The 23,022-nt window shown below is 48.7% G+C and overlaps 1 protein-coding gene across 4 annotated transcripts in view; it reads left to right on the top strand.

Annotated features, from left to right (window-relative positions):
* MYO1B (myosin IB) overlaps nt 1-23,022 on the top strand; it is a 518,726-nt gene that overhangs the window by 138,428 nt on the left and 357,276 nt on the right. For 3 of the 4 annotated variants that reach the window (XM_063934156.1, XM_063934153.1, XM_063934155.1), the window contains exon 2: nt 21,833-21,973. In XM_063934156.1, the coding sequence (XP_063790226.1) occupies nt 21,839-21,973 (135 nt within the window). In that variant the 5' untranslated portion in view covers nt 21,833-21,838. Of the gene's footprint in view, nt 1-21,587; nt 21,693-21,832; nt 21,974-23,022 lie in introns of those variants that run through there. The other variant, XM_063934154.1, reaches the window with a different exon arrangement.

The following is a 23,022-nucleotide window of genomic DNA, read 5'->3' as shown; positions in this document are numbered from 1 at the left end:
TACCCGGTTGCAATGGGCAACTTCTCCACTTTAATGTCATTTTTATAGACTCTGCTAGATAATTGGCTGCAGTGGAGAACTTATCCACATTACTGTAGCTCTCTCAAAGTTTGATGCATCTCTCCCAAAAAGAGAATGATGACGTTTCTGCAGCGGGGTACACCGGTACACAGGGAATAACATCGGGGTGTAGAGTTGGATCTTGATCCGAGGCACCAACAGGCTAAAAACTTTGACTGTTCCCAGGATGCAACGAACCGCACCGCCTCCTCTATATAAACCCTCCTCCGTGCACAGGAGCCCGGTTTTAAGGTTGGTGCCTGAATAGCAGGTCACTAACAGGTGGAGAAGAAATTTGAAGAAAATGAAGAAAAGCTTTTACTATTATGCTGAGCCACAGCACTTATGTGTCTGGGAAACATGCCGTGCTGCGGCTCCATCACCTCCCCTTTGCGGCGTTGTATACTTCCGCGGCCTGGTTCCCGGGTACTTACAGCAGAGACGCATCGGTAATTTGGCACACTGCCACTGCTCATCTCCTGGATAGCGTGGCTGCTGGACTTGGGGAGGAGGTAAGAGGGTCCCCCAGGTAAAATCGCGATTTGCGCGCGGCCCATGGGAGACAGACCGCGCGGCTGGCGTGTACACTGTACTGCTCAGGGGCCCCACTATATCCAGCAGGGCGAATTGGGAGCACAGGCATTTATTTTAGGCTCCTTACAGTACCGGTGGTGAAGTCCAGCATTGTGGGGATAGAGCGCTTCCTGTATCTCCTCCCCACAGCTGCGGGCGCCATCTCCTGCAGATGCTCCCGCCCTGCAGCTGCTTTCACCTTCCCGTCACTCCCTGCTGAAACCTTGCTCTATTTTTAGCTGTAGGGCTGCTCTCTATGGGATTGCTGGGTGCTGTCTCCACTGTATAGCCGCCTGTTCCAGCGCCATGCTTATACAGACACTTGAGTATTTTACCTGTCAATTGACTGTGTTAGTTAAGAAATAAGTGTGCTTCTAGAATACAGAATAGGTGGTATAATTATTCTGTGATATACATCCAGTACTGCTGTGCATTGTTATATCTCTCTGCATACATATCTGCTGTTATATATAAATTGCCTTTCCAGTGCAGTATTATTGTTGTATACATTACTCCTGCATTGTGTTTGTGACTTAGTGTGCCAAATAGCTGTTGTGTGTGCTCTCCTTGTTAAGTGTATCACACCCTTGCTATCACTATGGCCCTCATTCCGAGTTGTTCGCTCGGTATTTTTCATCGCATCGCAGTGAAAATCCGCTTAGTACGCATGCGCAATGTTCGCACTGCGACTGCGCCAAGTAACTTTACTATGAAGAAAGTATTTTTACTCACGGCTTTTTCTTCGCTCCGGCGATCGTAATGTGATTGACAGGAAATGGGTGTTACTGGGCGGAAACACGGCGTTTCAGGGGCGTGTGGCTGAAAACGCTACCGTTTCCGGAAAAAACGCAGGAGTGGCCGGAGAAACGGTGGGAGTGCCTGGGCGAACGCTGGGTGTGTTTGTGACGTCAACCAGGAACGACAAGCACTGAAATGATCGCACAGGCAGAGTAAGTCTGGAGCTACTCTGAAACTGCTAAGTAGTTAGTAATCGCAATATTGCGAATACATCGGTCGCAATTTTAAGAAGCTAAGATTCACTCCCAGTAGGCGGCGGCTTAGCGTGTGTAACTCTGCTAAATTCGCCTTGCGACCGATCAACTCGGAATGAGGGCCTATATTCTGAACCCTATGAGGATAAGTGTGTCAGGGTCCACATTTATTTCTCTCTCTATCTATCTATCTATCTATCTATCTATCTATCTATCTATATATAAAGTGCTACACAGTCTATACATCTCAGTGTATTTTTGCTGTGTATTTCAGTCACCCCATACCGATTAATTTCGCTGTTTGTGTCCTGCTTTTATTACCACATAAATCGGGGGATTACAGTATTGCTATTGTTTGACTATATTGTACTGTGTGCCCCTCGGCTGCATTCCTCATAATGTCTGCCACACAGGGCGGGACTTCCATTGACGCTCCTGCATCAGGCAGTGCTGCTTCCACGGATTTACGGAGAGGGGAACCTGCTGCTGGGGATGTGGGTGCTCGGTCACTTACATCTCCCACTCTACCTGTGGCCCCCGTGGCCAACCAAGAGCCACCATGGGCTGCCTTCTCTTGTATGCTAAATACTTTGGTAACACGTCTTACGCCCCCTGTGGGACTACCTGTGCCATTGCAGTCACAAATTGTCCCTGTAGCTAATCCGCCTTGGGTGGACACACTATCATACCAGATACAGGTTTTGAATAAATCCTTGGTTAAACAGAAGTCTACACCTCTGCCCTTAGGGGCTGAGGGGCCCTCTATGCTTGTGATTTCCTTCTCTCAATCCAGTCATGTTTCAGTTACTTCTTCTGATGAAGATGGGGCCTATTCTGATCCGACTGATTCTGACTCAGCGGCCTCAGATGGGGAGCATGTACCTCAGGTTGATGTCCCTGAATTAGTGGAAGCTATCAAAATGGTTCTCCAGATTGATGATGAAGCTGATCCCACTACTGCAGGCATTCCCAACCACGGTCCAAACAGTGCAGGTTTTAGTGATATCCAGGCTTCAGCACAGGTGACTTAATTAGTAGCTCAGTTATTTTGATTTAACCATCTGTGCTGCAGCCTGGATATCACTAAAACCTGCACTGTTGGTGTGCCTTGAGGACCGCGGTTGGGAATGGCTGCACTACTGCATTACAAAAAAATGCCTGATAAATTCAAGCGTAAGAAGGTGGCAAAGGTGGTTTTTCCTCACTCTGACCTTTTAATTGACATACGTCAAGAGGCTTGGATCTCCCCAAGAAAAAAGTTTGCCCTGTCCAAGAAGATGTTGGCTTGTTTTCCTATCCCTGCATAGTTGACTAACAAGTGGGAAACTCTGCCGGTCGACTCCCATGTCGCCCGGATTGTGGTTTCCTCTTCTCTGCCTGTTACCACTGTCACCTCCCTGAAGGAGCCGACAGATAAGCGTGTGAAGGGATGCCTGAAGTGTATTTATTCCCTAACTGGGGCAATTCACAGGTCCACTATTGCGGCCTCCTGAGCTGCAAAAGCTATTGATGCGTGGGTTCAGGTTTTGGAGGAAGAGCTACCTCAGGATATTTCTTATATTGCCAAACAGTGTTTGTCTCACATTACCACCGCCTCCCATTATATTGAAGAGGCGACCTCTGAGGCAGGTATTCTGGTGTCCAAAGCGTGCGCTACGTCTATTCTGGCTCGCCGGATTCTATGGTTGCGGTCCTGGAAGGTGGACCTAGATTCCAAGAAGACTCTAGAGGTACTCCCTTTTAAGGGATACATCCTATTTGGAGAAGATCTTAATAAGATTGTGACTGAAGATCTGCTAAGACTGCGTACCTTCTGAACACTGCTCCTTCTGCTCTGAAAGCTAAAAGTTCTTCAGATGCGTGGGTGCAGGAAGTTGTCTCACGGGTACGCTGTCTACTTCAAGAGACGTCCCCTTCGCCAGTTCTACGCAATGGTCATCCCATCGGACCCGTTGAAGGTGCGAGCTCTACACTTGGTTGTCCAATCCCTCCTGGAGAAAGGCACCGGCACCACCACTCCTATCTCTCAAAGAGGAAGGGGCTACTACTTGACCCTGTTTCTAGTACCGAAACCCAATGGGCTAATTCTCAACCTCAAGTCACTGAACAAGTTTGTGAGAGTTTCCAAGTTCTGTATGGAAACACTGTGCTCCATTGTACTGGCCATGGAACCTGGGGACTACATGGTATCCCTGGATATATAGGATGCTTACCTGCATATACCTATTGCCATTTCGCATCAGCAATATCTGCGGTTTGCTATTGACAACCTCCGTTATCAATTCAGGGCTCTGCCGTTTGGAATGACTACGGCCCCTCGGATTTTCACCAAGGTCATGGCCGTGATGACAGCTCATCTCCGCCAACAGGGATTCAGGATCCTGCCGTACCTGGACGACCTGCTGATCCTGGCGACCTCCCAAGATGTTCCTCACAGCCCACAGATGGCTGATCAATTGGAAAAAGTCCTCCCTGGTCCCCCGGGGGCACTGTTGAACACACACAACCAAAGATTGTTTTTGTCTCCATAGAAAATCCTAAAACTTCAGAACAGGATCAGATACTTCCTCTCTCAACCACGAGTGTCGATACACTCAGCGATGCAAGTACTAGGCTACGTGATGTCTGCTTTCGACATGGTAGACTACTGTCACACCCCGCGGGCAGCGGCGGCCGCGCTTACCGCTGCGGGTGTCCTGGATGGCCTGGCGTCTCTCCCCTCCGGCGGCCTCGGGGGTCCGGCGTCGGGTCGGCGGGTCTCTCCGGCGGCTCCCGGAGCGAGGGCGCCGCCATGCTGCTTTAGATTAGGTAGGCGGAGCGGGGCTGACGTCATCTGCCTGCTCCGCCAATCAGACCAAGGTGGGAGGTTCAAAGCCAGACACCGAGCAGGGAGCCGGCGCCTGTGTATCATCGTTCTGCTTGTCAGAAGCAGTGATTTCCAGAGCTCCTTTGTTCCTATTTTCCGCTGTGTCTCCAGTGTCCCAGTGTCTCCAGTGTCTCCACGCACTTCCGTGCCTCCAAGCGCCCGAGCGCCATCACGCACTTCCGTGCCTCCAAGCGCCCGAGCGCCATCACGCACCTCCGTGCCTCCAAGCGCCCGAGCGCCATCACGCACCTCCGTGCCTCCAAGCGCCCGAGTGCCATCACGCACCTCCGTGCCTCCAAGCGCCCGAGCGCCATCACGCACCTCCGTGCCTCCAAGCGCCCGAGCGCCATCACGCACCTCCGTGCCTCCAAGCGCCCGAGCGCCATCACGCACCTCCGTGCCTCCAAGCGCCCGAGCGCCATCACGCACCTCCGTGCCTCCAAGCGCCCGAGCGCCATCACGCACTTCCGTGCCTCCAAGCGCCCGAGCGCTATCACGCACCTCCGTGCCACCAAGGCGCCTGAGCGCCATCAGCACCTCATTACCTCGGCACCTTAGTGCCTCTGTTCCTCAGCACTCCGGTGCCTCAGCACCATAGAACCTCAGCACCTCGGAGCCTCTGCACCTTAGTATCACAGAACTCCAACACCTCAGTACCTCGGTGTCTCAGCACCTCAGTGCCTTCAGCACCTCAATAATACCAGCATCTCTGTACCTCAGCACTCAGCACTTTCACTAGTCTTGTTTTTCAGGAGACCTTCATCATTCCTCCGTGCTTCCTGCTTACCGTCTTCATCCTGTATGAAGAAGACCTACATCCGGCCATCTCTATTGCGACCCAGTAGCGGTTCCTCTTCCCTGTCACCGGAAGAAGCCCCGAGTCCACAACACCCTTCGACCAGGTCAGTGATAGTATGCACAGGCCACATGGACCCGGGGAATCGGAACCCAGAAGCAAGTGCCATCCAAGATCTGGTTTCCCGTGTACAGAGTCAGGAAGCGGCGCAAAATCAGGTGATGCGGTATCTCCAAGAGCTATCCGGCAGGTTGGATCAAATTCAGGTTTCCCTGGCTTCAGTAGTTCCAGTTCCAGCTCCAGTACCCACTCCGGCAGCCGTTCCTGTTAATGCTCACGCAGTGTCCGGTACCAGGTCACGCCTTCAGCTTCCTACTCCCTCTCGCTACAACGGCAACCCGAAGAATTGCCGTGGTTTTCTTAACCAGTGCGAGGTGCAGTTTGAACTCCTCGCACACAATTTTCCCACGGATCGATCCAAAGTAGCATACATTATTTCCTTGCTTGAGGGTTCAGCGTTGGAATGGGTGTCTCCTTTATGGGAGCGATCTGATCCTTTGGTTTCCAACTACACTAATTTCATCTCATCTTTCCGCCGGATCTTTGATGAGCCTGGCAGAACGGCCGCTGCCTCTTCAGATCTTCTTAGAGTTCGACAAGGCTCTCGTTCAGTGGGTCAGTATGTGATTCATTTTCAGACCATAGCTTCCGAATTGCGCTGGGATAATGATGCCTTACGGGCCGCTTTCTGGAACGGGCTGTCCGACCGTCTTAAAGACGAATTGATTACAAGAGATTTGCCAGATTCCTTGGAACAGTTGATCTCGCTCTGTGTGAAAGTGGATCTCCGCATGCAGGAACGAGTTGGCGAACGTTCTTGGTCTGATCGGTGCAGATTCCGGGCTCCTCCGTCTAAACCATCGGTTACGACAGCTCCAGACGAACCCATGCAGATTAATCGGTCTCGACTGTCTCCAGAGGAGCGACAGCGTCGGCGTGAGAACAAACTTTGCCTCTACTGTGGAGCCGCGGATCACTTCCTCAAGTCTTGCAAAGCTCGCCCGGGAAACGGGCAATCCTAGCCTGTTACGGGGAAGTCAAGCTGGGTGTGGTTTCTCAATCTTCTCCAGAAGTGGACTGTTTACTCTCAGTATCTTTGTCTACTAAAACAAAAGTCAAGACCGTTATGGCTCTTTTGGATTCAGGTGCTGCGGGGAATTTTATTTCTCTTTCCTGCGCCCAGAGTTTGGGTTTGAAATTACAGTTGGTCGAACGACCTATTACTATTACAGCCATTAACGGGGTTCAAATTCCTAACGCCTTGATTACGAGTCAGTCTGAATCAATTCAGCTACAAGTGGGAGCTTTACATCATGAACAACTGAAGTTTCTAGCTATTCAGGAAATGTCTCATGATCTCGTTTTGGGTTTTCCCTGGCTCAGGCTACACAACCCTCGTGTCGACTGGGGGTCGACACAAATAATTTCTTGGAGTCCTTTCTGCCGATTGAATTGTCTTACTCCTGTCGTTCCACTCCGTGCGTCGGCCAAATTGGACGTGGAGTTAGTTCCTGAGGCTTATCGAGAGTTTTTGGATGTCTTCTCGGAACAGGCGGCTGATAAATTACCTCCGCATAGGGCTTGGGACTGTCCCATTGATCTCATTCCTGGGAAAATACCGCCTCGAGGTCGCACTTATCCTTTGTCGGTTCCAGAGACACAAGCTATGTCTGAGTACATTAAGTCGAATTTGCAGAAGGGCTTCATCCGTCCCTCCACTTCTCCAGCGGGAGCTGGCTTCTTCTTTGTAAAGAAAAAAGATGGAGGGCTGAGACCATGCATCGACTATCGTGGTTTAAATGAAGTCACCATTAAAAACAAGTATCCTCTGCCGCTCATCACAGAGCTTTTCGATAGAGTGCGTGGAGCTCGAGTATTTACTAAGCTTGACTTAAGAGGAGCATACAACTTGATACGTATTCGTCAAGGAGATGAGTGGAAGACGGCTTTCAATACGAGAGATGGGCATTATGAGTACCTGGTAATGCCATTTGGCCTCAGCAACGCCCCCGCAGTCTTTCAAGGATTCATTAATGAAGTCTTTCGGGATATGTTGTATCTGAATGTAGTAGTCTATTTGGATGACATTTTGATTTTTTCTAAGAATCTTTCTGAGCACCGACTACAAGTTAAGGAAGTACTCCTTCGGTTGCGCAAGAATCATCTTTATGGCAAGATCTCCAAGTGCACCTTTTGAGGTTCATTCTATTTCATTTTTGGGCTACATTATTTCTGGAACTGAATTGCGTATGGATCCGGAGAAACTTTCGGCCATCCGGGATTGGACTCAACCTCTTTCCTTAAAAGCAGTGCAACGATTTCTAGGATTCGCAAATTATCGGAAATTTATAAGAGGTTTCTCTACCATCGTGGCACCTATTACGGCTCTGACTAAAAAAGGGGCTGACCCAAGCAATTGGCCTTCTGAAGCAATAGCAGCGTTCAAACAGTTGAAGACCGCCTTTATATCTGCTCCCGTACTTCAGCAGCCAGATTTCCTAAAACCATTCTTTTTGGAGGTTGATGCTTCCACGGTAGGCGTAGGTGCTGTACTCTCGCAATACGCCTCAGATGGGAAGTTGCATCCGTGTGGGTTTCATTCTCGCAAGTTCTCCCCTGCTGAACTAAATTACACCATCGGAGACAAAGAGCTACTAGCAATTAAATCTGCGTTGGAAGAATGGAGGTATCTTCTGGAGGGTGCTAAACACTTAATTACAATTTTTACGGACCAGAAGAATTTACTGTATCTAAAGACGGCCCAATGTTTGAACCCCCGTCAGGCGAGATGGGCGCTCTTCTTTACCAGATTCTCCTTTATCATCAAGTATCGGGCTGGAATTCTAAATACCAAGGCGGATGCCCTATCCCGTTCAGTGATGGCTTCCGATGAGGAGAATACTATGGGGAAGGCATTAATCCTCAGTCCCATCTCTATTTCTGCAGCTCCCACTAGGTTGGGCCCTCCTCCGGCAAGAATGTCGGTACCAGTTAAATTTCGACCGAGACTGTTGCAGTGGGCACACACTTCTAAGTTTTCTGGTCATCCGGGAATTCAGAAAATGTGGGAATTTCTGCGAAGATCATACTGGTGGGACACTATGAAAAAAGATGTTCAAGAGTATGTAAATTCGTGTCCTCAATGTGCTCAGCACAAAACTCCACGTCTGCCGCCTACGGGTTTGTTGCATCCTTTGTCCATTCCTAAAAGGCCTTGGACTCATATCTCGATGGACTTTGTTACTGAATTACCGCTCTCTAAGGGTCATAACACCATTTGGGTGATCATTGACCGATTCTCCAAGATGGCACATTTTATTCCGTTGACCGGATTACCCACCGCTTCCAAGTTGGCCCTGTTATTTATCCAAGAGCATTTCCGCCTGCACGGGTTACCTCTGGAAATAGTCTCAGATCGGGGAGTACAGTTTACAGCGAGATTCTGGAGAGCCCTCTGTTCAACTCTACAAATTAAGCTCAAATTCTCTTCTGCTTACCATCCACAGACTAATGGGCAAACTGAACGCGTCAATCAGGATCTAGAGACTTTTCTCCGTATTTACCTTTCCCCTTCTCAAGATAACTGGGTGGAGTTGTTGCCGTGGGCTGAGTTTGCCCACAACCATTTTTATCATTCTTCCACTGGTGAGTCTCCATTCTTTATTAATTATGGATTTCATCCCCAAGTTCCGGAGTTGCCCATTTGTCCTCCAGAAGAAGTTCCTGCTGCAGCCTCAACTCTTCGACATTTCACTCAAATTTGGAGCCGAGTTCATGCCAATCTTAAGAGGGTTTCCGGTCGCTATAAATTCTTTGCGGATAGGAAACGACGAGCAGCTCCTCAATATAAGGTTGGTGACAAGGTATGGCTCTCTACCCGCAATCTTCGTTTGAAAGTACCCACCATGAAATTTGCCCCAAGGTTCATTGGTCCTTTCTCAGTGCGGCAAGTCTTGAACCCGGTCGTTTGCAAATTGGAGTTGCCTTCCCACCTTCGAATTCCAAACTCCTTCCACGTCTCTCTCCTCCGCCCCCTCATTCTAAATCGGTTCCACTCAGCATCTCCTAGGCCAACTACTACTGTGTCTGAAGCTGGGACAGAATTTGAAATCAAAGCTATTCTTGACTCTCGTTATTTTCATAAGAAATTACAGTACTTGGTAGAATGGAAAGGTTATGGTCCTGAAGAGAGAAGTTGGATCAATGCTACTGAGGTAATGGCTCCCCGACTGGTTCGAATCTTCCATTCCAGACATCCAACTAAACCCGGAAAGTGTCCAGGGGCCACTCCTGGAGGAGGGGGTACTGTCACACCCCGCGGGCAGCGGCGTCCGCGCTTACCGCTGCGGGTGTCCTGGATGGCCTGGCGTCTCTCCCCTCCGGCGGCCTCGGGGGTCCGGCGTCGGGTCGGCGGGTCTCTCCGGCGGCTCCCGGAGCGAGGGCGCCGCCATGCTGCTTTAGATTAGGTAGGCGGAGCGGGGCTGACGTCATCTGCCTGCTCCGCCAATCAGACCAAGGCGGGAGGTTCAAAGCCAGACGCCGAGCAGGGAGCCGGCGCCTGTGTATCATCGTTCTGCTTGTCAGAAGCAGTGATTTCCAGAGCTCCCTTGTTCCTATTTTCCGCTGTGTCTCCAGTGTCTCCAGTGTCTCCAGTGTCTCCACGCACTTCCGTGCCTCCAAGCGCCCGAGCGCCATCACGCACCTCCGTGCCTCCAAGCGCCCGAGCGCCATCACGCACCTCCGTGCCTCCAAGCGCCCGAGCGCCATCACGCACCTCCGTGCCTCCAAGCGCCCGAGCACCATCACGCACCTCCGTGCCTCCAAGCGCCCGAGCGCCATCACGCACCTCCGTGCCTCCAAGCGCCCGAGCGCCATCACGCACCTCCGTGCCTCCAAGCGCCCGAGCGCCATCACGCACCACCGTGCCTCCAAGCGCCCGAGCGCCATCACGCACCTCCGTGCCTCCAAGCGCCCGAGCGCCATCACGCACCTCCGTGCCTCCAAGCGGCCGAGCGCCATCACGCACCTCCGTGCCTCCAAGCGCCCGAGCGCCATCACGCACCTCCGTGCCTCCAAGCGCCCGAGCGCCATCACGCACCTCCGTGCCTCCAAGCGCCCGAGCGCCATCACGCACCTCCGTGCCTCCAAGCGCCCGAGCGCCATCACGCACCTCCGTGCCTCCAAGCGCCCGAGCGCCATCACGTGCCTCCAAGCGCCCGAGCGCCATCACGCACCTCCGTGCCTCCAAGCGCCCGAGCGCCATCACGCACCTCCGTGCCTCCAAGCGCCCGAGCGCCATCACGCACTTCCGTGCCTCCAAGCGCCCGAGCGCTATCACGCACCTCCGTGCCACCAAGGCGCCTGAGCGCCATCAGCACCTCATTACCTCGGCACCTTAGTGCCTCTGTTCCTCAGCACTCCGGTGCCTCAGCACCATAGAACCTCAGCACCTCGGAGCCTCTGCACCTTAGTATCACAGAACTCCAACACCTCAGTACCTCGGTGTCTCAGCACCTCAGTGCCTTCAGCACCTCAATAATACCAGCATCTCTGTACCTCAGCACTCAGCACTTTCACTAGTCTTGTTTTTCAGGAGACCTTCATCATTCCTCCGTGCTTCCTGCTTACCGTCTTCATCCTGTATGAAGAAGACCTACATCCGGCCATCTCTATTGCGACCCAGTAGCGGTTCCTCTATCCCTGTCACCGGAAGAAGCCCCGAGTCCACAACACCCTTCGACCAGGTCAGTGATAACTATGCTCAATTTCATTCCGGCCCTCTGCAGAGGTTAATCCTTTCCAAGTGGGTCGGCCTGCCTCACCGGATCAGATCTCAAATGATCTCCTTGATTCCGGAGGTTCGTCTGTCACTGAGCTGGTGGCTACAGGACCAACATTTGAGCAGGGGCCGTCCCTTCTGGATCCCAAACTGGGTCCTACTGATTACAGACGCCAGTCTGCGCGGTTGGGGCGTGGTGCTAGAGCAACACTCTTTCCAGGGTCGGTAGACCAAGGAGGAATCTCTCCTCCTGATAAACATTCTGGAATTGCACGCAGTGTTCAATGCTTTGACGCTTGCCCTAGCTCTGATACAGAGCAGGCCTGTTCAAGTACAATCAGACAACGCCACCACAGTGGCATACATAAATCATCAAGTTGGCACTCTAAGCCGCATGGCAATGCTGGAAGTGTCAAAAGTCCTTTGTTGGGCGGAACGCCATCTGCCAGCAATATCGGCGGTGTTCATTCCCAGAGTCCTCAACTGGAAGTGGATCTCCTCATTTGTCAGGACAAACACGCCGGAGAGTGGAAACTTCTTGCGGAAGTCTTTCAACTCCTAGTGGACAAGTGGGGACTACCAGATATAGACCTGATGGCGTCTCGATACAATCACAAGGTTCCGGTCTTCGAAGACCAGGGATCCTCAAGCAGCGTTCATTGACGCACTGGCAATTCCATGGAACTTTCAGCTGCCATACGCGTTCCCTCCAGTGTCACTCCTGCCCAGGGTACTTAGAAAGTTCAAGCAAGGAGGAGGAATACTACTTCTAGTCCCTCCAGCGTGGCCCAGATGGCATTGGTTCTCAGACCTGCATGGTCTATCGATTGAGCGTCCTCTTCTACTTCCTCAGTGCCAAGAGCTCCACGTTCAGGGCCCTTGTGTCTACCCAGACCTGGCCAGACTGGCTTTGATGTCGTGGCTCTTGAAGCTTCACTCCTGATGGCCAAAGGATTCTCCAAGGCGGTTATCCAAACTATGTTGAAGGCCCGCAAACCGGCTTCTGCACAGATTTATTACAGGGTCTGGAATTCTTACTTCACCTGGTGTGCTGCTAAGAGTTACGATGCATACAATTTCAGAACTTCCACACTTTTTTGGCTTTTTTGCAACAAGGCCTAGACTTAGGCCTTCGTCTGGCCTCCCTCAAGGTTTCATATTTGTGCCTTGGTGTGGTTTTAGAGGAAGATTGCGTCTCTTCCTGACATTCATACTTTCACTCAAGGCGTTTTATGGATTCAGCCTCCCTGTGTCCCTCCTGTGGTTCCATGGGATCTGTCTGTTGGATGGATTAGAATGGTGATTGCACAAGCATATGCACAGGCTGGTCTTCCGGCTCCTGCTGCTATCAAAGCCCATTCTACTCTGTCTGTTGGACCTTCTTGGGTGGCCCGCCGTGGCGCGCCTGCTGAACAATTGTGCAAGGCGGCTACGTGGTCCTCAGTGAAAACGTTCGTTAGGTTTTATGCCTTTGGTACTTCCACCTCCCAGGATGGTTCCTTTGGACGCCGGGTTCTTATGCCCGCTACTGTGCATCCCCTCCCATGAGGAACTGCTTTAAGAGATCCCCGATGTATTCCCTGTGAAACTCCATGTACTCCACTGCAGAAAAGGAGATTTACGGTAGACTTACCATGGTTAAATCTTTCTGCGAGGTACACTGGGTTCCACAGGGCACCCACCCTGACACACTTTCTTCGGGTTTGTATGGCATTAGCCGCTGGTCTCTTCTCCTGTCGTGAGAATGTGGTTATATGTGACTAACATCTGCCTTCTCTTTTACCTGCTACTGCACTGGACTAGTTAACGAAACTGAGCTCCATTTTCCGGGGGCGGGGTTATAGAGGAGGCCATGCAATGCACCCTGGGAACAGTCAAAGCTTCAGCCTGTTGGTGCCTCTGGATCAAGATCCAACTCTACACCCCGATGTATTCCCTGTGGAACCCAGTGGACCTCGCAGAAAGATTTAACTATGGTAAGTCTACCATACATCTCCTTATGTCATTAGGGCCGCCATCAGGGGGAAACAGGGTTACAGCAGTAAGGGACCCTGTCTAGGGCGTCTTGGATTGCCAAGGGGCGCCATCCACAATCCGTTTTATTTTTATTTATACCTAGCTGCTCATTGCAGGCACAGAGGGGTCTATTCATTAAGCAGTGAAAAGTGTAGAGAAGTGAGCCAGTTGCCCATGACAACCAATCAGCATTTAAGTAACATCTATAATTTGCAAATTATACAATTGTACGGAGCAGCTTATTGGTTGCCATGGGCAACTTCACTACAGGCTCACTTCTCCACTCTTTTCACTGCTTCATGAATAGACCCCAGAGAGTGCTGCAGTCAGGTTTGTTGGCAACCAGTTATATGGCCACACCCCCATATGCAGTCTGGCCTCCTGAAAGCATTGAGCAGCTCGTTTCTGGTAGTGATGAGCGGGTTCGGTTTCTCGGAAACCGAACCCCCCCGAACTTCACCCTTTTACACGGGTCCGAGCCATACTCGGATTCTCCCGTATGGCTCGGGTAACCCGAGCGCGCCCGAACGTCATCATCCCGCTGTCGGATTCTCGCGAGATTCGGATTCTATATAAGCAGCCGCGCGTCGCCGCCATTTTCACTCGTGCATTGCAAATGTTAGGGAGAGGACGTGGCTGGCGTCCTCCGTTATTGTTGAATTTGATTGTGCATTATTGCTTAATTCATTGTGGGGAGGACTGGGGAGCAGCTGTATAATATAGGAGGAGTACAGTGCAGAGTTTTGCTGATCAGTGACCACCAGTTATCCGTTCTCTGCCTGAAAAAAACGCTCCATATCTGTGCTCAGTGTGCTGCATATATATCTGTGCTCACACTGCTTAATTGTGGGGACTGGGGAGCAGCTGTATTATATAGCAGGAGTACAGTGCAGAGTTTTGCTGACAGTGATCACCAGTATACGTTGTCTGCCTGAAAAACACTCCATATCTGTGCTCAGTGTGCTGCTTTATTTTAATGTGGGGACTGGGGACCACCAGTATTATTAATATTATATAGGAGGAGTACAGTGCAGAGTTTTGCTGACAGTGACCACCATTATACGTTGTCTGCCTGAAAAACACTCCATATCTGTGCTCAGTGTGCTGCTTTATTGTGGGGACTTGGGAGTCGGGACCACCAGTATAATGTTATATAGGAGGAGTACAGTGCAGAGTTTTGCTGACACAGTGACCACCAGTATACTATATATAGCAGTACGGTATGGAAGGCCACTGCTGTACCTACCTCTGTGTCGTAATTAAGTATACTATCCATCTACATTCTATACCTGTGGTGCATTTTAGTTTTGCAGTTTGCTGACACAGTGACCACCAGTATACTATATATAGCAGTACAGTACGGAAGGCCACTGCTGTACCTACCTCTGTGTCGTCATTAAGTATACTATCCATCTACATTCTATACCTGTGGTGCATTTTAGTTGTGCGCAGTATATATAGTAGTAGGCCATTGCTATTGATACTGGCATATAATTCCACACATTAAAATATGGAGAACAAAAATGTGGAGGTTAAAATAGGGAAAGATCAAGATCCACTTCCACCTCGTGCTGAAGCTGCTGCCACTAGTCATGGCCGAGACGATGAAATGCCATCAACGTCGTCTGCCAAGGCCGATGCCCAATGTCATAGTAGAGAGCATGTAAAATCAAAAAAACAAAAGTTCAGTAAAATGACCCAAAAATCAAAATTAAAAGCGTCTGAGGAGAAGCGTAAACTTGCCAATATGCCATTTACGACACGGAGTGGCAAGGAACGGCTGAGGCCCTGGTCTATGTTCATGGCTAGTGGTTCAGCTTCACATGAGGATGGAAGCACTCATCCTCTCGCTAGAAAAATGAAAAGACTTAAGCTGGCAAAAGCACAGCAAAGAACTGTGCGTTCTTCTAAATCACAAATACCCAAGGAGAGTCCAATTGTGTCGGTTGCGATGCCTGACCTACCCAACACTGGACGGGAAGAGCTTGCGCCTTCCACCATTTGCACGCCCCCTGCAAGTGCTGGAAGGAGCACCGCAGTCCAGTTCCTGATAGTCAAATTGAAGATGTCACTGTTGAAGTACACCAGGATGAGGATATGGGTGTTGCTGGCGCTGGGGAGGAAATTGACAAGGAGGATTCTGATGGTGAGGTGGTTTGTTTAAGTCAGGCACCCGGGGAGACACCTGTTGTCCGTGGGACGAATATGGCCATTGACATGCCTGGTCAAAATACAAAAAAAAATCAGCTCTTCAGTGTGGAATTATTTAAACACAAATGCGGACAACAGGTGTCAAGCCGTGTGTTGCCTTTGTCAAGCTGTAATAAGTAGGGGTAAGGACTTTAACCACCTCGGAACATCCTCCCTTATACGTCACCTGCAGCGCATTCATCATAAGTCAGTGACAAGTTCAAAAACTTTGGGTGACAGCGGAAGCAGTCCACTGACCACTAAATCCCTTCCTCTTGTAACCAAGCTCCTGCAAACCACACCACCAACTCCCTCAGTGTCAATTTCCTCCTTACCCAGGAAAGCCAATAGTCCTGCAGGCCATGTCACTGGCAAGTTTGACGAGTCCTCTCCTGCCTGGGATTCCTCCGATGCATCCTTGAGTGTAACGCCTACTGCTGCTGGCGCTGCTGTTGTAGCTGCTGGGAGTCGATCGTCATCATCCCAGAGGGGAAGTCGGAAGACCACTTGTACTACTTCCAGTAAGCAATTGACTGTCCAACAGTCCTTTGCGAGGAAGATGAAATATCACAGCAGTCATCCTGCTGCAAAGCAGATAACTCAGGCCTTGGCAGCCTGGGCGGTGAGAAACGTGGTTCCGGTATCCACCGTTAATTCAGAGGCAACTAGAGACTTGATTGAGGTACTGTGTCCCCGGTACCAAATACCATCTAGGTTCCATTTCTCTAGGCAGGCGATACCGAAAATGTACACAGACCTCAGAAAAAGACTCACCAGTGTCCTAAAAAATGCAGTTGTACCCAATATCCACTTAACCACGGACATGTGGACAAGTGGAGCAGGGCAGACTCAGGACTATATGACTGTGACAGCCCACTGGGTAGATGTATTGCCTCCCGCAGCAAGAACAGCAGCGGCGGCACCAGTAGCAGCATCTCGCAAACGCCAACTCGTTCCTAGGCAGGTTACGCTTTGTATCACCGCTTTCCAGAAGAGGCACACAGCTGACAACCTCTTACGGAAACTGAGGAAGATCATCGCAGAATGGCTTACCCCAATTGGACTCTCCTGGGGATTTGTGACATCGGACAACGCCAGCAATATTGTGCGTGCATTACATCTGGGCAAATTCCAGCACGTCCCATGTTTTGTACATACATTGAATTTGGTGGTGCAGAATTATTTAAAAAAACTACAGGGGCGTTCAAGAGATGCTGTCGGTGGCCCGAAGAATTGCGGGCCACTTTCGGCATTCAGCCACCGCGTACAGAAGACTGGAGCACCACCAAACAATCCTGAACCTGCCCTGCCATAATCTGAAGCAAGAGGTGGTAACGAGGTGGAATTCAACCCTCTATATGCTTCAGAGGATGGAGGAGCAGCAAAAGGCCATTCAAGCCTATACATCTGGCCACGATATAGGCAAAGGAGGGGGAATGCACCTGACTCAAGCGCAGTGGAGAATGATTTCAACGTTGTGCAAGGTTCTGCAACCCTTTGAACTTGCCACACGTGAAGTCAGTTCAGACACTGCCAGCCTGAGTCAGGTCATTCCCCTCATCAGGCTTTTGCAGAAGAAGCTGGAGACATTGAAGGAGGAGCTAAAACAGAGCGATTCCGCTAGGCATGTGGGACTTGTGGATGGAGCCCTTAATTCGCTTAACCAGGATTCACGGGTGGTCAATCTGTTGAAATCAGAGCACTACATTTTGGCCACCGTGCTCGATCCTAGATTTAAAACCTACGTTGTATCTCTTTCCGGCAGACACAAGTCTGCAGAGGTTCAAAGACCTGCTGGTGAGAAAATTGTCAAGTCAAGCGGAACATGACCCGTCAACATCTCCTCCTTCACATTCTCCCGCAACTGGGGGTGCGAGGAAAAGGCTAAGAATTCCGAGCCCACCCGCTGGCGGTGATGCAGGGCAGTCTGGAGCGAGTGCTGACATCTGGTCCGGACTGAAGGACCTGCCAACGATTACTGACATGTCGTCTACTGTCACTTCATATGATTCTCTCACCATTGAAAGAATGGTGGAGGATTATATGAGTGACCGCATCCAAGTAGGCACGTCAGACAGTCCGTACGTATACTGGCAGGAAAAAGAGGCAATTTGGAGCCCTTGCACAAACTGGCTTTATTCTACCTAAGTTGCCCTCCCTCCAGTGTGTACTCCGAAAGAGTGTTTAGTGCAGCCGCTCACCTTGTCAGCAATCGGCGTACGAGTTTACTTCCAGAAAATGTGGAGAAGATGATGTTCATCAAAATGAATTATAATCAATTCCTCCGTAGAGACATTCACCAGCAGCAATTGCCTCCACAAAGTACACAGGGACCTGAGATGGTGGATTCCAGTGGGGACGAATTAATAATCTGTGAGGAGGGGGATGTACACAGTGAAAGGGGTGAGGAATCGGAGGATGATGATGAGGTGGACATCTTGCCTCTGTAGAGCCAGTTTGTGCAAGGAGAGATTGATTGCTTCTTTTTTTGGTGGGGGCCCAAACCAACCAGTCATTTCAGTCACAGTCGTGTGGCAGACCCTGTCGCTGAAATGATGGGTTCGTTAAAGTGTGCATGTCCTGTTTATACAACATAAGGGTGGGTGGGAGGGCCCAAGGACAATTCCATCTTGCACCTCTTTTTTCTTTCATTTTTCTTTGCATCATGTGCTGTTTGGGGACAATTTTTTTGAAGTGCCATCCTGCCTGACACTGCAGTGCCACTCCTAGATGGGCCAGGTCTTTGTGTCGGCCACTTGTGTCGCTTAGCTTAGTCACACAGCGACCTTGTTGCGCCTCTTTTTTTTTTTGCATCATGTGCTGTTTGGGGACAATTTTTTTTGAAGTACCATCCTGCCTGACACTGCAGTGCCACTCCTAGATGGGCCAGGTGTTTGTGTCGGCCACTTGTGTCGCTTAGCTTAGTCACACAGCGACCTTGGTGCGCCTCTTTTTTTTCTTTGCATCATGTGCTGTTTGGGGACTATTTTTTTGAAGTGCCATCATGCCTGACACTGCAGTGCCACTCCTAGATGGGCCAGGTGTTTGTGTCGGCCACTTGTGTCGCTTAGCTTAGCCATCCAGCGACCTCGGTGCAAATTTTAGGACTAAAAATAATATTGTGAGGTGTTCAGAATAGACTGGAAATGAGTGGAAATTATGGTTATTGAGGTTAATAATACTATGGGATCAAAATGACCCCCAAATTCTATGATTTAAGCAGTTTTTTTAGGTTTTTTGGAAAAAAAAACACCCGAATCCAAAACACACCCGAATCCGACAAAAAATTTTCGGTGAGGTTTTGCCAAAACGCGTCCGAATCCAAAACACGGTCGCGGAACCGAAACCAAAACACAAAACCCGAAAAATGTCCGGTGCACATCACTAATTTCTGGCATGATGAGTTGAGAGTAGTGATGGCCATCGGTGGTTTACTCATTGATGATCACCATCGATGGTACAATTGATGGGTAATCTCGATAGTGTGAAACCATCAGCAAGGGTGCCATTGATGGTTTCACCCACCGATGGTCACCCCTGCTTTACAATTCAGTAAGCTGTGGGCCAATGAGAGCTGAGGGACTGAGCTTTGCTGTGTTAGGGGTGGAGCTAGGCTTCGTGTCCTATCACTTTGTAAAAAAAATAAAATTAAATATTCATTGCTTGTGCACCATCGATGGAGGGAATCCATGTGGTTCTCCCCTATCTATAGCAAAAATATTAACACAGTGGTCATAGACCATCGATGATTTTGAATGGTTGGTGGTCATCCCTAGTTGAGAGCTGGTGATTGTGTACACACTAGAGTAGCTCTGCAGCTCTCTCAGAATACTGTGGTGGATTACAGAAGGGTGCCAGCGTTTGTTATGTTGTTGTGCTGGGTGGGTAGGGTAGCTTTAAGGACCTGTGTTTTTGTTTTTTAATTTTTTTGTACTGGTTTCCCACTCTTTCTGATATCAGCCCTGTATTTCCTTACTTTCAAAGCTCTATTCACAAATCCTGACATAACTTACTGTACAAGCTCATGTGGTTATGCACCTTCTGAATGGGTAAACCACAGTTATCTGTAATGGGTCTCAAACATGTCACCTGGATAGATTGTGATGCATAACATGAACCTTTACATATGTTAATAGCATTCACAAATTACACTTTTCACTGTTGACATTAGGTTCAAAGGATATTTTTGCCTTTTTGTAGGTGAGTGACCCGACAGGCAGTTGTTACCAAATAAGATTAGCAGCTACACGTGTCTGACTTGTTTGTATAAGGTTTTACATTTATTTGTATTTTTTTGCACATAGATAAACTTGAGGCCTTACCTGGATCCAGTAGATTGTGTGTACTCCTAATTAAAGCCACATTTTGGGGCATATTCTATTGGGACTTTCCCGCAGGTGCAAGATTTTTGGTTTTCAACTGGGTGCAAGGTGTTTATTTTTTAATGCAGTGATCAATTTTTGTTGTTTTCTGAACACCTTCAAAGCAAGTCTAACTTGTCCTAAAAGCAATATCTCCCCCTAATAAAGCAATTGAAAGTTTCCGATTAGCTTGATTAGTCCAATATCTTACCTTCTGGCAGCCCTGTCCTCTGCCTCCGCCAAATAACATGCTGAAGTCTTCCTCGGTCTTCTTCCTGAGCACCCAGGACTCCCCCGGTGGGCCACACTGCCTGGCCCCCCACCTCCTCCTGTAGGGATCAGGTTCCAGACTATGCACTTGAATTATACGTTGTGCATATGTTATATTATAATGTACAGGACTATGGTGTATTTTCTACAATTAATTGCTGTTATTAATTTTGGACATTATCATGCATGCACTAGAGTATTTACTATATATATTTATCAAGGGGCCCAGACCATGCACTAATGGTTAGCCAAGCCTCTAAGCATGAGCCCCTACCACTGCATTTCCCCCAGTGGACCCTTCATGCCCCAGTCTGATACTGGGTTCTGCTGTGAGTGGTGCTGCTGGCATATGTGTGGGGGGTGCTGCTGGTTTCTGTGTATGTGAGGGTGATTGTGCAGGTAAGGCAGTGTCGGAAAATGCAAACTCCCCCCTCCAGCTGGGTCTCTTTTTAGCAGCAATGGCAGCCTGACACTGAGCTCCCCCCTGAAACCGGCTCCTGGATCTGCAGCATGATTTAATAAAGAAAATCCCGCTGTGGGATTTTACATGCAAAACAAAAATTTGTGACCAATTTTTTCATTGAATACCGTGGGCATCAGGAGTGAACATGCCCAGTGTAATTCAGAAATAAGCACGAGGCTAACTAGTAAAATCCTGCGCACAATTGAATACGCCTAATAGTTTGTGAATGTTTAGATACAGTATATCTGAGCATGTGGACATTTTGAATGAGTTGCTGACTACAGACAAAACACTCCGTGCAGTGCGTCTCTTCAGCATGAAGTGTACAGGGAAAAACGAAGGTTTGCTGCATTGTACTATTAAACCATGTACTGTCTTGTTTTCCCCTCAGTACAGTGCTGCGGACCACATGTCATGCCCTAAAAATAAAGGTTAATAAAAATAATTCTTTAAGAAACTAGTTGATTTTTTTTTTAATTTTTTTTTTATGTAGCATCTACATAAATAAGCCGAGCAACATTGGTGAGACAGGTTACTTGCAATGTTCTTTTTGACTCTAGACCTGCAGTCAAAGGCGGTGATACAGAGTTGTACGCCAGGTCAGCTTTTTGATGTTTTGTCATTTGCTGCATATTCCAATGGATTGTAACTGGGTGGTAACGGTGTTGGCAGAGTTTAGGGAGGGAGTATCAAGTGTTTGTCATTGGAATTGTGGGCTAAGTAGAGCATCTGTGGAAATATATGCCTGTCCTAAGACTCATCTCCTATACCAAGGATGGAGATAGTGTAAGTGTGCACTGATAACGATGGCTGTAAAGCCTAGCGGGCAGATAGGGGAATGTAATATTTATTTTATTTCCGAGCATGCAATGTGAGTGCAAGATAATCAAACGTGTGTTCAACTGTGCACTGGCCTCAAACAGTTCAGATGAAGGTATAAGCACGTAGGTTTGCCTGCATAGGGATAAAAGCCTGTTGGCATGCTACATGATAGATGACACAACAGTGAGAGAAGCATCAGGGGAAAAAAAGGCATATTAGTTAATTCCTCCCCACAGCTTGGCACTTGTGATTTGAGATCCTAAGCCCGCCTCCATGCACAAGAGCATGCCTCTTAGTGGACAAGCTGTGACAGTTGTACACTCCTTTATATTGACAGCCTTTTATTACACACAGTATGCTTCAAAGTGCTGGAGGGTGCTCTGTGTTGATCTGTATTGGGTGCAAGTGTTTGCAGAGTCATTTCCCAAACTGCAATAATGACAGGTATTGGGCTCCCATGGTTCGGCTAGCTGAAGAGAGGAGAGTTTATTCACAAATATGATTCTGAATTCAATTTGTGGTCATATTGAGGACTTGGAATGTTTTGTTTCATATTATGACCGCATTTCTTTTCTATGTTGTAGGGAACCATGGCCAAGATGGAGGGTAAGACCTCACTCCTAGACAATATGATAGGTGTGGGTGATATGGTGCTCTTGGAACCTCTCAATGAAGAAACGTTCATCAATAACCTCAAAAAGCGTTTTGATCACAGTGAAATCTATGTAAGTACTTAGTAACAACTCTGTCATTTTGACCATTTGTTTCACAAACTGTATATTAGGTGTAGGGGTCTGTTCTCATTGTGATAGCAGAAGCAGAGCGTATTCAAGAAAAGCAGAGAAGAGAGCCAGTACTTTTTTGCTTTGATAATTTGTTTCCCTATACAGTATTCTGTCCTATGATTTCAACGGCGTCACACAGAGCAGATGGTTTGTGTACCCTGAGTTGTTGATTCACAAAAAAGTTTGAGGTTTTTTTTTAGGTGTGTGTGTGTGTGTGTGTGTGTGTGTGTGTGTGTGTGTGTTTAAAGGTGAAACTCAAAAAATTAGAATATCGTGCAAAAGTTCATTTATTTCAGTAATTCAACTTAAAAGGTGAAACTAATGTATTATATAGACTCATTACGTGCAAAGTGAAATATTTCAAGCCTTTATTTGTTATAATTTTGATGATTGTGGCTTAGTTTAAGAAAACCGCAAATTCAAAATCTCAGAAAATTAGAGTACTACATAAAATCAATAAATAAAAAAAAAAGGATTTTAAATACAGAAATGTCAGCCCTCTGAAAAGTATAATCATGCATATGTACTCAGTACTTGGTTTGGGCTCCTTCTGTATGCATTACTGCCTCAATGTGGCGTGGCATGGATTCTATCAGCCTGTGGCACTGCTGATGTGTTATGGAAGACCAGGATGCTTCAATAGCGGCCTTCAGCTCTTCTGCATTGTTCGGTCTCATGTCTCTCATCTTCCTCTTGGCAATGCCCCATAGATTCTTTATGGGATTCAGGTCAGGCAAGTTTGCTGGCCAATCCAGCACAGTAATCCCACAGTCATTGAACCAGGTTTTGGTACTTTTGGCAGTGTGGGCAGGTGTCAAGTCCTGCTGTAAAGTAAAGTCAGCATCTCCATAAATCTTGTCTGCTGAAGGAAGCATGAAGTGCTCTAAAATGTCCTGGTAGACAGCTGCGTTGACTCTGGACTTAATAAAGCACAGTGGACCAACACCAGCAGATGACAGGCTCCCCAAATCAACACAGACTGGAAACTT

Source organism: Pseudophryne corroboree, chromosome 7, assembly GCF_028390025.1.
Source record: "Pseudophryne corroboree isolate aPseCor3 chromosome 7, aPseCor3.hap2, whole genome shotgun sequence".
Taxonomy (NCBI): domain Eukaryota; kingdom Metazoa; phylum Chordata; class Amphibia; order Anura; family Myobatrachidae; genus Pseudophryne; species Pseudophryne corroboree.
The sequence above is the reverse complement of the archived record's forward strand: the minus strand, read 5'-3'. Positions and strand labels throughout refer to the sequence as shown.